We start from the raw sequence: 16,596 nt of genomic DNA, 5'->3' as shown, positions 1-16,596 counted from the left end.
ATAGTTCTGAAACGCCCTGTATAATTATCTAAGTTAAAATGTAAACGGCGGATGAAATTACTTTTTATGTGCCGAAAGGCTCTTTTATCGTTGGAAATAACGTTGGCCGCTTATCTAATTTTTTTTGTAGTTTTACTTCAGTCTGCCCTTTATTTATGAGAACAAGGTCTTAGAAGTATCCTCATAGAAAAAAGTCTATGGGGTTCAGATCAGGTGAACGCGGTGGCCATTGGATTGTTCCTCGCCTTCCTATCCATCGATTATTAAAAGTAGTATCGCGGCATGTCTGGGCGTATTGGTAGAGATAATGTTTTAAGTAAATCGTTTAAGTTATGTTGCAAGCAAATGTAACTAATCCTCGCCGTTAAATCATTATTATGTTTAATCAGTTCATTCGCTCACAGATTGAATGAAAACTGATGCTGAGAACGATCACTTCTCACCATTTAGGAAAAAACATAGGCCCGATAACGTAAATTGTGTATATTAAAAATCCCCGTTTTTTAAAACTTCTTTCGTTATTCCACAATTTCTTTTGTTAAAAATTGAGGGCCTTGTTTATTAAAATGCAGCACTTCTTTAATCATATTTAACAATTATTTGAAAAAGTTATGTTTATTCTTCTTATAATAAAATGTTTCACTATATAAGAATCTCAATTAAATAAGGTAACTTTTTTTGATAGATGTTAATTTTTGATCGTAGATGTTCTTTATAGCAGCATTAATTTAAACGCAAAAATTTGTATGTAAAACTTAAACACCATAAACAATTATCGTTTTCCAAATAGCGACAGTAGCAATTATGCATGTAATAATAGTTATGAAAACTTACATGCTTCTAGGCACTATTTTTATGAAAAATACAAAAACAGTGATAGCTTTTAAACCATGAATAATACCAGAAAACCTATAAATGATTGGTTTATTCGCCTTCAGGCATTACGAAATCCGAATATTACTGCCAACCAGCCAAGAAGTAAGCTTCGAAATATTCATAGCTTTATTGTCACTGCTCAAACAATAAATACTAGTTAATTAAAGATTAGTAGAATTTACAAGAGTGTAAATGGGCATGCATTCTTTTTACCGATAAATCATGGATTGGTTTATATCTTTATTCAAGAAGGCTGAATGTACTGAATAGTACTGAATACCTTGCAAGTATCACTTTCAAACAGTTCAAGACGTTAATAGGTACCAAGGCGAAATTTGGATGTTTTCTTCTGAAATTTGGTTAGGTTTCTGGGTTAGTCTGGTTCTCATTAAAAAGTAATACCAGGATTAAATTCTGAATTCCATTGCTTACCTACGCGCTACAGAATTTGGTTAAAATATCGTTTCTGAACATTGTCGACGTGGCAATGTACGTTGTTGCACGAACCGCTGAAAACTTTTTGAAGCAGCAGAATATTCAAGAAAAGCCCTCACACGACTTAAATCTTATCGAGCATATCAGAGATATATTAAAAAGATGTATTTTAAATTATGGAGTAGTATTCCAGACAAAGGCAAAGTTGCTGAACTGTATGCAAGAGCATTGACTACAAATTGAACAAAACGTAATTGACAAAATAATTAAGAGCATGCCAAAGAGATGTCGGCCTTTTATTAAAAACAGGGGTTACATATGCACACTCTATAAAAAAACAGGGACTTTTTCTTTTTTATTAAATTTAGTTTTTATTTTTCATTATTAATCGTATAGTATACTACGATTCCGTGTTTGTATTTTTGATAAATAAATGATCAACAGCCTTTCCAAAAAAAATATATATATATTTGATTTCAATATTTTTCAAATAAAGTTTTAAATTTTCATTTAATTGTCCTTCAACAGTTTTATCCTCTAGACCATTTCTGTGTATTGTGGATTTATGGCTTCTCCTGGCCCTATTACGTTGCCAAATTATTACTCTCGTATTTATAGTTTTCTTATAGTTGATCGATGCAGTTCCCGGATCACCACCCTTCTCTTAAAATAACCTTATGAATAATCACATACATATTTATTTTGCTAAAACAAGAAAATTTTATTTTTTTATATCAAGCGATGAACTCGAACCAATTAAGTTTTAAAAAGTTTAATTGTTGAAATTCTGTCCTTTTTGTGTACCAATGTTCGTATGTATACACGTACATTAAAGTGACGAGAGAGAATGAATTTTAAAATTTTTCCTTACGAAGGTGAAGTTTCAAGAGCTATTTTAGCCGCTCTCAAACTCCTAAGACGTAAGCTTCTTATCGAAAACCTCTACTGAAAGCTGAGTTATGCATAATTACTGCCCGTTAAATGCTCTTTTCATTGCTTTATTCAAACCAAACCTATTTAGATAGTTCATTAAAGCTTTAGAAAAAAAGTGGTTTAAAAAAGAATTTGGATTATTCCGGATAGAAAAATCCATTTAAAGGATTAAAAAAGACTTAAACCATTCCCTACTACTTCGATAATAACAAAGCGTTTCTTTAAGACCATTAAACAACATTTTCTTAAAAGAAATCTATACTCACTTACTTTACGGTGAGGTTTCTTGCCATTTCACAGAAAGAATTAAATTGTCTTTTGTTGAGATTTTTTTATTTTTAGAATAAGACTTTATTCTTTATGCTTTAAAATAAGATGTTCAGATAAAATATGAAAGACAGGTTTAATGTAGGAAATAATAAGGAAGCTGGATAATGGACGTAATATTATTTTTTAAATATTGTTTTGATGTAAATACGTTGATTATTGTTCTAGTTTTTGTACTATTTTATTCGTCTATTGTAGTTTAAGCTAATTAGTAAGGTTTATTTAGGGTTTCACTTACGTTCAGTTGAATACTTTCATCTATAGTGTCTAGTTTTTAAGTAGTTCATCTTGTTTGAGGGCTTCATTTAGCTGGCTTTAAGTGTCAGTATTCTCTTTATAAAGACTTTAAAAATGGGCCGTTTCGTGACATCTTGGAAACAATTAAACCATAGTCAACGTGAGTCAGGTTAGAGTTTTTGACTCTATCAATAAACGTGCTTTCGTAACATAAAAGTGTATTACGGAAGTAAGTGTGTCCCTGAATTTTGTTTCAATATGAATAATTGTGTAAGCTAATAAACCAACCTTAAGTTATTTACTTAAATATGTCCCAGTTTAAAATGAAAGAAAACAAACTTAAAAAATATATTTTAAAAGGAACATGAAAACGCTTTTTTATGGGTGTGCTTTCAAAGCCAAAAAAATGTTAATATTCTGTATAATCCAATGCAGGATTAAAAAGAGAAGATTTATATTTGAATAAAGGGCAAAATTAACTTTTTTGCCAAATCTATGCTGTAAATATTTACATACAAAAGTCGGTTTTAAAAATTAGATTTAAGTCATGAATATTATTATTTATTATTGTTTAACGATGCGAAAAAGGGTTGAGTGTAGTCGCAATAAAAAGTGTATCCACTTTTTCATTTAGAAGGATTTAATTAAAAAATTAACACTTTTTATTGTATAAATAAACGAATTCATTCATAGATATATAAAATCATGAATTTGGTTTAAAAAATACGAGTATGATGATTGTTAAAATTCGCCTTCCTTTATAAATAATTATTCCTAGAAAGTGAAAAAAAAACATTTTAATCCTTCTAAATAAAATAAAATTTAATTATTATTAAATAAGAAATGTTATTCTGATCCTAATGATGTCCAATTCTGTATCAACGTCAATTAACTTGAAACATACAGCAATCGCTCTACATGAACGGAACTTATCAAATCATAAGATTTGAGTAAAGCTTGGCATTCCTACGATGTCTGTTATCAGAATAGTGCCAAAGTCCATATATTTCAACTCTTGAAATATATAGACTTTGGTGCAACTGTTTCGAAAAACTGGAGGTTTGAGTAGGAATCCTAGTAGTGGGTATATAGTATTACAGATGAAAAGGAGGATCGATATTTCTCCAATTGTGTTCGATGCAATCGAAGATTTATTTCTGGGCCTACAATTCAAGCCGAGGCTTACTAGAGCAAATAAAGCTGGCCACTTAGCATGGGGACGTATTCACAGAACTTTTACCTCAATGGAAAAATGTCCTTTTTTCAGGTGAGTATCGATTTAGACTGACGAGTGATAGCCAGTATGAAGCGAGCCAGGACGTGCAGCACGTTTGCCTTTCCCCAAGAAGTGGTCCCTTACCAATTGGTTATGTTTTCTGAAGAGCGATTATGCATGGTTATCGCACTTCACTTATTCGCATACCAAAAACATCTACCTAAAAAATGTTATAACCTCCTGGGACCCGGACATATTTTTGTTAAGTTAGGGTTGTGAGGCTTTTAAATATAATAAAAAATACATAAATAAACATTGTTTACTCATAACTTTTTTTATTTTTTTTCTTACTTTGACAGATACATGACGTCCATTAAAATGGACATTGGGTCTTAACCTAAACAAAAATTCCTAATATATATATATTTTTTTCAATAACATTTCAGTCTAAACCTATGAAAACGCAGAAAATAAATGTAAACTTAAATTTGTTTGCTATGGAACTCCGCATGAAACAGTTTCTGTTGGCAGTAATGCACAAAAATGTGTTGCATGTATTACAAAAAAACTTGTTTTTTTTGGCACAAGAGTCATTTTTACATCTAACCGAAAGTCTGTGGCAATTTCTGGAAAGTGTTTTTTCTGTTTTCTTTCGGTGCCTAATGACGATGACGGTGAATCGACAAAGATATTTCCCTCTGGATTTCTTCTAGTACCTACACCTCGGATGTTTTCTTGGGATTCACTTTGTGGGTTGGGTGTATTTGTCAAAAGTTGAGTGGCAATTTCGATTTTAAAATCTAAATATTGTTGTATTTTGCGTGGAGGGATTTTAAATATGTTTTTATCTCTTCGATAAAAAATCCATGAGTTAGCCATTGCTAGATCAAGGAAATGGAAAATGACCCTTACAGTCCATTTTTTTGATCTGGCTCGAATTCTATAATAGCTGATTATTCGGTCTATCAAATCTATTCCTCCCATACAATCGTTGTATTTAGCAACAACGTAAGGTCTTTTAACCTGAATGTATTTAGAGTTTTTCTTAGACCACCTTTTACACTCATCGCTAGGTTGAATTCCTAGAGCAGTAGATGCCAAAAGTACAGATTTCAGATCATACCATTGTACAACTACTATTTCGCCATCTTGTTTTACAATTTGTTCCGAGCTGCCTGTACCTATCTTGGCCATCATTCTTTCCGAAGTTTAATTTGCTGTCGCTGGTACACGAGATTTCATAATGGTTCCAGTAAAATATTTCTCTTGTTGACGAAGATCTATCTTTTTCTTCTTCCTCCTCACTGCTGCTTACTAGTTCTTCATTAATTATTTCTTCTTCTCTCTACATTAAATTATCCATAGTTTGAATTTCTTCATTATCATCAGACATTTCAATGTCAGAGTCATCATTTCCAATGATTTTTAGTATTTGCTCCAATTTTTCGTCATCTTCCCCTGGCCGAAGCACTCTTTGATTGCCAAAAATTCCTAAAATAAATTTTATGAGTTATTTTAAAATGTGCATGAGATAGACCCAATGTGCATTTAAATGGACGCGAATAACTTAGGGTAATACACAACTTATTTAATTTTTTTATTATTGTAATGTTATTCAAATTTGTCTATTAAACATTTGCAAATAAAAATGTTCACAAAAATCATTACAAAACGTTAAAAAATAGGCTACATACCATCATAACGCGAACCACGTGCAGCCGCCATTACAACAGAAAACAAACAACTCATTCCCAGCACATGTGCACAATTATTAAAGTCGACCGAATCGGACTGGGCGGCAGCACCAAAGTGTCCAACGTAGTGGATGCGAGGTCTAAGCTGCTTAAATAATAAATTAACGAAACTGGAAACCTAAAACTAGCATGTCCATTTAAATGGACGCTAGGTCCCAGGAGGATAAGACTAGTAGCTCCCCCCCGATATAAGAACTTGAAGCAAATTTCAATTTTAAGGATGATAACGCCCTTTCACATCGTATTAAAAGAAACCAAAATATGTTATCTGAAGATGATGTTGAGCGAGTGAAGTGGCCAGCACAATCGCCGGACATGAATCCGATTAAGCATCTGTTATATATGTTTTGGAAAGCCATATTAAGGAGGCCAAATTTACCAATAATTCTTCAGGATCTAATTGTGGCGGCACTGGAAGAGTTAATATTCCTCAAAATGAGGTAATCTTATTCGCTCAATGCTAATGCGAGTTAATCCATTCATCCAGAACAGAGGCGGTTACATAGAACATTAATGTTGTTTTTTTTTCTCACTTAAGTTGATTTTTTGTTAAATTAGAAATCCTAATAAATTGAAAGTTGGCACCTATATACTTTGCAAATTTTTACATCTAAAAGAAATATATGAATAACCTTGTAAAAAAATAACATATTTTTTAATATACACAAATATAAAAAAATATTTTCTTTTTCGAAGAAATTTTGGGGCGTCAAGTTTTTTAACTAACTATTCCAAAACATAAATACTTTTTAATATAAAATTTTTTTTTGGTTAGTAACAATTTCTGCAGACAAAGTTCGACAGGAAGAAAAATATTGAATATATTTTGGAAGAAAAGGTTTGGGATTCATATCACACAACACTAAAAACCTAAATATGTCGTAAACTTTATCAGATTTCATAAAAGTATAGAAGATATTTTTTTTAATCAATACTTTAAAAAACTTTATAAATTTAAAAAAAATCTAGTTTTAATGCCCTAATTTACATCCTAACGTCGTGTAACGTCGAAGACAAGTAATCTCGGATTAGGAAAAGGTTCTTTAGTCGGCTTGTTTTTAAGAATATACCTTAAGAATATGCGATCTTCAGACCTTTTTTTATATTTTTAAAACATTTTAGTGACTAAAACCATGTAATAAATTTATTATTTTAAAGAATAAATCTAAGAATACATATCTGCTACAAAATAAAGTATCGTAAAGTACTAAAATATTTCTTAAAAACTGGGTCGAATTCCTAGTGTAAGTATCAAACAAAAAGATTATTTAATAAATCGTATTTTTCAGAACAGAAGCACAGCCAATATTCTCCATAAAATGATAAAAATTGTTGCATTGCCAACGACATCGAGAAAATATTGAGCCACTAGAAGTTTCAAATGTACAAAGATGAATGTTCTTTGGAGCCTACGGCCAATGGCTTTGTAATGTTGGCGTTTGTTTCCCTTATAGTTTTATTTTTCTGTTTTAGATGCGCTATTTTACTTAAGTTATTTTTGCGGCATGGAAGCTGTATATATTTTTTTTATCTTCCCACAACAGATGAATGGCACAGAAAAAATAAATTAATTGCGAACAGTTATTACAAGTTCAGATAAAAGCCTGAATGAAAAATACATAAATTTAAAGGATAAGCTCCTTGTTTTATAATGAACACTTAGCATAGCAAATCTAAATATTTATGGGCTTGAAAGCATATAAATATGAATTATTACTTCATATAATTATTATTCTCTTGTCTGATTTAAAGCTGCTATAATGATATTACACAGCACAACATTGTTATCAATTTAATGAATTTATACACAGTTACTATGTTTATCGCAACTGAAGTATACTATATATATTATCATTTATTAATTGGTCAGTAATACGACTATCTGACTAATTTGTTGGCTAGTTTTTAAGCTGGATTAACAAGCCCATCTAGAACAGTGTTTCTAATCTGTCTATAATAATGACAGTGCTTCAATATTGCCACTGAGTAATAAAAAATATCGTCCTAGTCGTATCTAGTAGTAATTCACTTAATTTTTTTTTAATGCATTCAACAAAATTTAATTTAGCTCTGAGAATGGCGGAAAAAAGCCAAATTTTAAAAATGTTTGGAAAATGCTTTTGTCTTTATACAGTGCTTTCATTTCAAAACGATCCACCCTTAATAACTTTCTTAAAAAAAAAAAAAAAAAAAAAAAAAAAACACGTTAAATTAGATATACAAGGGGACGTTTAATTATGCATTTACTGAAGTTCTGTCAATCACCTCCTCACCTCCAGCTAACCTCACTTTAATATGTCAAATGGGAACCCCCATCGTGTGCATCATAGTAAGCAGCGTAAAATTCTCTATTCAACTTTATGTACGGAACCAGTGGAAATATTTGTTAGTTTTGCGGCCTTTGGTATAGACAAAGTTGGATCTATAGCAAATTGTCCTAGTACTTCAACTTGGCATGCTTCATCGACAACTCTATTTTCATATTTTTTCTTATTGCAAATCGATCCCATCTCTTCAAATTTTCGTATCAATTCTAATACGTATTTATGGCTCACGTTTTCATCTTGATACCTTTCATTAAATGCTCTCGCGGTTCTGCGAGCACACTGATCTTGAGCTCCATAAAGGAAAATTATTTCTATTCTTCTTATTTCTATTATTTCTATTTATTAGCGTATACACCATTTTATTAACTCACTGTTTTAACTAAAATTGAAAAATTGCACGCGTCAAACTGACAGTTTTAACAATAATAAATCGCCTGCTTTTTAAACGCCTTAAAAATGTAAGGTATTGCAGTGTTTTTTTGTACCTATTAGGTAGGTTTCGCAAAAAATATAAGTGAAATAAATATACATACAAACTTATAAGACTGCAAAGATTTTTGCAAAAAAATTGAAGACACTCTTTTTTCTCGCAAATAACGGTACACATTCTTTACTTAAAAAAATAAATAATTTGCTTGAACTTAATGTATTGTTTGTTACCACATTTAACTTCTAAATTGCTTGTATTTTTTTTTTTGATGATCTATTATAAAAAATGTAAGAATTTTAAAATGATGTAGGTACCACACTAAAAGTATTCATTTAAAATACCAAAGTTTGGCGTAAATAAAATATTCATTATTTCTAGACATTTTCGCTTAACTATTGCTTACACATTTACCGATTTCATTTTTTTTGGTACCGTTGAATAGAGAATTTTACCACATACCACATACAACGGGAATAGGCACCTCTTCTAGCAGATTTTTTTCCAAGTATTATATTCTGTCAATGGATTTTGCACACATTGGTTCAAATTCCTCAATTACTGACTCTTATTCTTTTTACCGATGAAGTTAGTTTATCACGAAATGCAATAAGGAATTTTCACAATAACCATGTTTGGGAAGAAGAAAATTAAAATAAAGTGCTTGAAGATCGCTTTCAATATTCAGTTCTCGTTAAACGTTTGGGTGGGAATTATAGGTGACTTCCTAATTGGACCGGTAATTCTGCCAGGAAGACTTACTGGCAAAGTATACCGTAACTTTTTCGAACAAATGCCGTCTACAAATGCCGCTACAAGAAATACAAGGTGCGTTTTAGCATTTTGGCTCAACAGTTTTTACAGTAACATAAGGAGATCGCTGGATTATTCTAGGTGGCCTCACGGATGGCCTCTTTATTTTTCTCGAGTATTTCTTATCGGGACACCTAAACTCATTAGTTTATACTACTCCAGTGAAAGATGTAAAAGATTTGAGAAATCGGTTAATTGCAAGCAGAAACGATCCTGGTGTTTTTGAAAGAGTTCGGGATGAAAAGAAGATCTTGCATCAGGGGGTAGTCATTTCTTGTAGATTAAGAAACATTACATGTAATTTTTGGTAATACATAATAATAATTGTTATTGTCAAAATTCTTTTTCGCAGCCTATCTTCGAAACAAAGAGTTTCATCAAAAATCATAAAAGGACAAAATATCCTTAGAACAGTCCAAGGACTAATCCCTTAAATATTTTCCGCATGTTTAGTAGACACCCTGTATAATTTGTATAGTAGTTAACGGAGACCACCTTTAGCATTTGTTGTAAGATAAAAAAAAATATTGCTGTTGACATTACCGTTTTGTTCTTGTCTATATTCTTTTATGTAATCATATTATAATAACTAATAAATTCTTGTATGTAACACATATTTAACAATTAAATAAAGTATGATGTCTATAAAACACATGACTATGACACCTTATTTCCATACTATTCATTAATTGAACAAAATCAAAAATTGAAGCATTCAAAATTCAATTATCTCAAAAACGGTTGCTGACGTCTGCAAAATCGACAAAAATAGTCCTTTCTTGAGTAATATTGATGGAAATTATAAGATTTCTATAAAAAATCCACGTCGCCGACTGCGCTCTTTAGGATTTACACATAAATTAACATTGAATTCGAATTTTTCGGCACCAAAAAACCCTCTATTACCGAATTTTGTGCTGATGTTCCTTTTTGTATGAATGACTAAGAAATAATGAGAATAAAATTAAAATTTTAACATCCTGTATCTCGGTTATTATCAATTTTCGGATTAGACAAACTTCGTCTAATCGTAATAGTTTCAACAAAAAATAAGCTGTTGATTCGTCATTGAATATTAAATATTATGTTTCAATAATTCTTATAAATATCTATTAATCCGTAAATAATGAACTTAATCATCAATGAATCGAAGCGAACAAGTTTTTAAGTGTATAAACCAGAAAATCGTGGGAGTGAGAGCTAAACATAAGACTGCACTGTAAGGTAACAGCTTCGAGTGTATTTTTAAAGTTACAAATCGAATTCCAAACATGTCATTTGCAAAAAAAGAGAATATCACCGCCTCAGAATTCCAGGCCCTTCTAAAAACCTCGGGCCCGGGAGAATTCCCCCCATTCTCCGCCCCTTCTCGGTGGGCCTGTAGGCCTAGTTTTTAATACATACAATGAATCGAAAATAAATGATTATGGATTGTTAAAAAAGTTTTAATTCACTTTTTAAGGCAAGACATTTTTTAATGACTTTCTGGATAATTTAGCTGTATTTTTTGGTATTTATTTAAATAGTTCTCTGTTATTAATAAGTGCTCTTGTTACAGCTAAAAATGATTTTAGGAAAACTTGGTAACAACCTGTTCGTTACTCACTGAGACTAAATAGAAGCACTCCCTGACAAAAATTCTTTATAGAATATAAAATATATTTTCTTATATATATATATTTTAATTAATATGCTTAATTCAAAAGCATGTATCAGCAATTTTAGAAAAGCCATCTTCCAACTATAGATTTAGGAACGAGGAGCATGAGTTTAATATTGAAGCCTTACTATCAGAGTTGGTTAAAAGCTCTGTGCTATGCAAAAAACATCCTCTACCTATCATCTGTTCTCACATTTCTCAAGGCTTTGAAATTATACTTGCTAGACAGATTATTAAAAAAATAAATTTATTTATTTAATAGTATTTAACCTTAAACTTTCATTTATTTAAAATGTTGACTTTTCTCCAAATATTCAACTTGTTTATAAGCTATTTGTACTACGACTATGTACTATAATATTTTGACGGCGCGGCGTATGTATATTTTTAATTTTATTGTAGAAAGATGCATGTCACGTATTTATATGTATTTACATTTTTTTTTAATGTGAATTCTGTATTTCTATTATTTCAGTAGCTGTCTATAAAAACAAAATGTAAATCTGACAATAAAGCAAACTATTATTATTATTATTATTATTATTATTCGGATGTTTTTTTTAGTTTTTAAATGATAATTTAAAATAAGCATCAAATTAGGCCCATTAGCTTTGCCCCAACATAAACGATCTTTTACGGTCTTCCACTCAAATATTTGCATGTAGTTTATATCATATACCGTTATTGATTGTCACATAATAGCTCTTAATTCTATTTTTATTAAACCTTATGCTATAACATTTAAACACTATTTAATTTAGTATGTTGTGCTGACGTTACACATGCATACTTAAAGGTATCATATGCATATAAGTTTAAAAGACTAGAAAGTATCATCTGGTTTGGTCTCTTCTTGTTGACGGTTTATTTAATTTTTTTTACTTTATAAAAATGTTATAATACCCGAAAGTATTAAAAGTCGAAAAATAATTTTAATTTACGAGCACTGAAATATGTTAAAAAATTATTTTTATGAACCCGAATAGGAACAAAATAATAATAAACAAGTAATAATAATAAAATTTTCTTCTATAAGTGCTAAATCTATGTTCATAGTTATACTAGATATTATAGATGTTAATTAAACGACAGTAATTTGGTAAATTAGCAACTAGGAAGGTTTTAGCATATATCCCTTATAAAATTTTAAATTAAATTTATCAAGGATGTTAACGATTCATATATCTTACGTTTGTTTTATACCCTTTTTGGGACATGTTTTATATTAGTAAATTGACCGACTCAGGTCTTAAATGTGGAAATCAATGTATTAACTTGCAATAATAAATCACAAGTTAAAAAGAAAAGGATAGTGTTTCTTTTACTTCTTAACTACTAACTAGAGCTCAGTTCCAATTGAATGAAGAAAAGGCCCCGACATGCGGCGTAATGTGGGAAATTGAGGAATCAATGAAGCATTATTGTTTTCTCTTTACTTAAGATTTGCCTCTGATTTTCTGTTATATAGGCACCCAAGAAAGAAATTGACCAATTATGTATATAAAATGCGTAAGACATACATAAGGATATATCATATCATAAGCAGTGACACTAGAGAACAACATGTTTCATAGAATAAGAAGTTATTAAAGAAATTACACTAAAAGTGTCCATTAAGTTTATTGTGTTGATATTGGTCTTTTGGAAAGTATTCTAATATTACGTATCAAGGACTCTGCAAAAAGCTTTTGTCACCATCATCTAAATCAAGGAGAAATGCTTTTATTTTAGCTTCTGAAGCTGTTGAAGAAGCTAGTGGACTCTGGGAAAATAACCCTATAGCATGCTTTGAGTCAGTTAAGTCGGATATCGATGACAGTTTCTTTAAATATCTTAAGAGATGAGGAAAACTCGGTTGAAAACATATCTACCAGCACAAATGATGATGCGGAGAGCATATGCCAAAAAATGATAATTGCGTTGTAATAAGCTAGGAATGATCTAGGTTAGAATCTGTAATTTCCATTTCTTTCAATTGGGAACAAATAAAAATTTAAAATATTTCGATATTCTTAGGCAGTTTTTAAGGTGCATAACGTATTTATGTGATATAAATTATAATTTGATACGACTATTTTTCTGTAAAGTTGTGCGTTGCCTCTATTAATAATTATATTTGGAATGGTAGTGCATGTAATGTTGGTGAGTAAAAACATTCTATAAAATATCCCTACTAGTGGATACCGACCTGGATTGAGCTGGGTAGCAAGCAAACTTTCTTATCATAAATTTCAGGAAATAAGCTAGATTTCGTAGACATCATCTTAGCACATGGACCTTCGGTAGAGGTGGATTTTCCATATTGAGCCACTTGAATGGCGATGCTTGTGCCTGGAGGGCACCTTAGGGTCACCACTTCATTATCACACCCTGCTCTTTGAAATGTCCGAAGAGTTCCAATTAGGAGTGCTGAAAATAAAATGAAAATTTAGAATAACCAAAATTCAGTTAAGGCAGGTACATTAACATAGAACAAGATATATCTAGTTTTAGCATTTTAATTTGCTATAAGCATAAGTTTTATAATAAATGTTTTATAACGAATACACGTGATTCAATCTTTGGTTCTTATAAACTAAACTTCACTTAAAATCAATCCAATATTTCGAAGGCTTTAAAATTATGTAGTTTTATGTTAATTCTAGGATATACAAGTCTAGCAAACAAAGATTCTTACTAGTATGGTGTGAATAAGAGTAATAAAATATTCACGTAATCTTTGCATGATTTTTAAATATGAAACTAAACGTAAATGAAAATCATATTGCCGTTTGGCACAAAAACATTAAAAATTTGGTTAGCAAAATTACCATAATATTGTTATTAAAATAATTAAGGACCTAAACTATTCCTTTAGTTAAAAATATATCTATAAGCAATCAATTTTGGATTTTGAACTGTGACAATATGGCTTTTTCATATTCTGATAAATTTAAGAAAGCCAAATAGGTTAACTTCTTACAGGCTAATATTAGAAGCACCTAAAATATCGGAAAATCTCAGGAAAATATTGAGAGAGAGCCTGGCTTTTCTTTATCATAAAAACTCGCACACTGTGTCATTCATTAGAACGCTACCTACCCCCATTTTATGTATGAATATGAGAAAGGCCATATGAATATGAGGAGTCCCCTTTGTTGTTTTAACTTTTGAATTTCTTTGTGAAGTGCATGTTCTTGCAGTAGGAGTAAATGGAACAAGCATTAAAATCATTTGAACTATTGAAGTTACAGCTATGAAAAGATTTATAAATGAGAAACCTGTTATAGGAGGTGTCTATTATCACATTTTAATCAAATACTTAAAATATGTAAAAAGTTTTTTTATTTTTTTTAAACTTGTGACATCCTGCAATATTCTTAATAATAACTTTTGTCTTAAACATATAATGGAGGAATCTGTCGTTATTGTATAATATTATTAATTAATGGACATCCTGTTTAAAGTATTATAATTTTATAATATAAACTCTAAAAGAAATCTCTAAGACATTGAGCAATACTTCGCCTTTTATTAATTTGTTTGGCCATTTTAGCTTTGCTTCAATGTTTGCGTATAAACAAATCGTTGTAGACCTGTTCAAGCGATATTTTATGGTATGTATTGCCAAGGGTTTGAGGTTTGTAAAGCATACGATTTAACTCCACCTTCCATGATTTATCTTTAAGCCGCCCAATGTCGTGCTATATTCATCGTTAGGTAATCGGTAGGCCATCTAAGTGGAAGTATAATCCAGATTATATTGAACATATAAATACATATTTTTTAACCGGATTATTCCATAAACGATTCCATTTTACTTAACGAACTATAAATAAATTAAATTAAACTCCTTGGAAATTCGCCTCCGTTGCTCGGTTTATAGTTCACTGTTGCGTGATTCAATATAAATTATTAAGAAAAAAACGCCGATACATTACATACAAAAATATTATGCTGGTAAGAATTTTTGTTTTGAATATTTTGTTTAATACAGGGAAATTAATGTCAGTACATGGTTAAATTTTAAACGGACAATACTAAATAAATTGCTGTTATTAAAATAAATATATATTTAATTTAGTTAAAATATTTAATAATAGATAAATTAATAAGTTTGGTTTATTGGATTTTATTGCAAATTATTGGGCCTTTTTATGCAACTTTTAAAACTTGTCGTTTGATTCAGATCTTTATAAAAAAGCTTAGGTATCCTCTTACTGTAAAAAAATCTGCCGCAGTGTAACCTTCTACTTTACACTCGTACCATTAGTATGTTTTTGAAACTGCAATAAAAATGCAAGGATAATAAAGGTCTCATTGTAATTACAAAAAAAAATAAACTGCTCAGTCCAGCAATCTGTCAAATACTTGTGGTTGCGATTTATAATTAAGTTCTGCTTATTCTACAGAAACGTTCCCTTCTTAAATAGCGCGGGCTTCCTTAAGTTGACACGTCCTGAAAAATTAAATGATTAAATAGTACTACTCAGGTACATGGGTTACTGGTTTACATTTTCCTTTGAAAGTCTACCAATTTCAGTAAATTCCATAAGCATAAAAAATATAGAATTTTATGAATTTATTGTAAATATTGCCTATGTCGAATAATCTATTCGATTAATAAAGAAAGAGACTTTCGTGAACTTGCTGTTTGTAGTTTCATCGAGGGTTACTTTCCCTGTAGCAATAAACATATTTCTGATATTAAGCCCCCTACAGCGAGGAATATTTTAAGAAAAGAACCCAAGAAATACCTTAAAAGGATAAAACAATTTTTTCAATTAATGACGAAACGTATATAAACAGGGATAAACAGTTCATAGAAAATGTCGTGATGTAAACCCATTTTATGTAAACATTGCAGCTATGTAGTGTAAACTCAGATGATGATAAGTGAACTTCAAGAAATTCAAGAATGGACTTCTACCTACAAATCATAGAAAATATCTTGTTCAATGACGAAAATTCTTTCACTTTCATGGACATTTATCTGTAGCGGTAGGTTACTAAATAGAAAATAAATATGCATGGTCAATTATATGTCCTTTTCTTCTGGAAGATATCCTTTAAGGAAAAAAGTTATTCTCACTTTTCGGTAGCTTAACATCAATTTAAATGAAAGTTTCTACGAACAAGATGATTGTACGGCTCCTAATGCGAATATGGTTGCCTCCCTTTACTGATCACTCATTACCATAAAGAGCATTATTAAATGACCTCTTTAATCTCCACATAATTTTTTCATAGGGGATAGATATATCACGGAGAATGCATTTAGGTAAACTGTATGCCAATGTATTTAAAATAGGCACGAGTCAATGGTATTTTTAAACATCCAATTAAATAGATAATTACTATTATTACTAATACTAATAATATTATAAGATTAGTTTTATTCAGTGTAATATCTGCTTTTGTATAGTTCTCTTAAGGCGACCCTATATAATGACTAAACACGAACTTATTCTATCGGTCCCGCTCCACGCGCTCCTTAAGTCTTATGGTTTAAATGTGAGACGAAGAAACAAAACAATTTTCGCGTTGCGTTCGTGCCCCGTGACCAGACCGACCAATCAGAGCCCTCGTCTTTAACCTGTTTGTCGACGTAG

General features: G+C 30.6%; 1 protein-coding gene across 1 annotated transcript in view; it reads right to left on the bottom strand.

The window, feature by feature from the left end:
- The window catches only part of LOC126749218 (uncharacterized), a 504,530-nt gene that overhangs the window by 184,999 nt on the left and 302,935 nt on the right, over positions 1-16,596 (bottom strand). The window contains exon 3 of the mRNA XM_050458903.1: positions 13,194-13,414. Within this exon, the coding sequence (XP_050314860.1) occupies positions 13,194-13,414 (221 nt within the window). The remainder of the gene's footprint in view (positions 1-13,193; positions 13,415-16,596) is intronic.

Source organism: Anthonomus grandis, chromosome 22 (genome assembly GCF_022605725.1).
Source record: "Anthonomus grandis grandis chromosome 22, icAntGran1.3, whole genome shotgun sequence".
Taxonomy (NCBI): Eukaryota; Metazoa; Arthropoda; class Insecta; order Coleoptera; family Curculionidae; genus Anthonomus; species Anthonomus grandis.
Note: the sequence above shows the minus strand (reverse complement) of the source record. Positions and strands in the feature narration are given on the sequence as shown.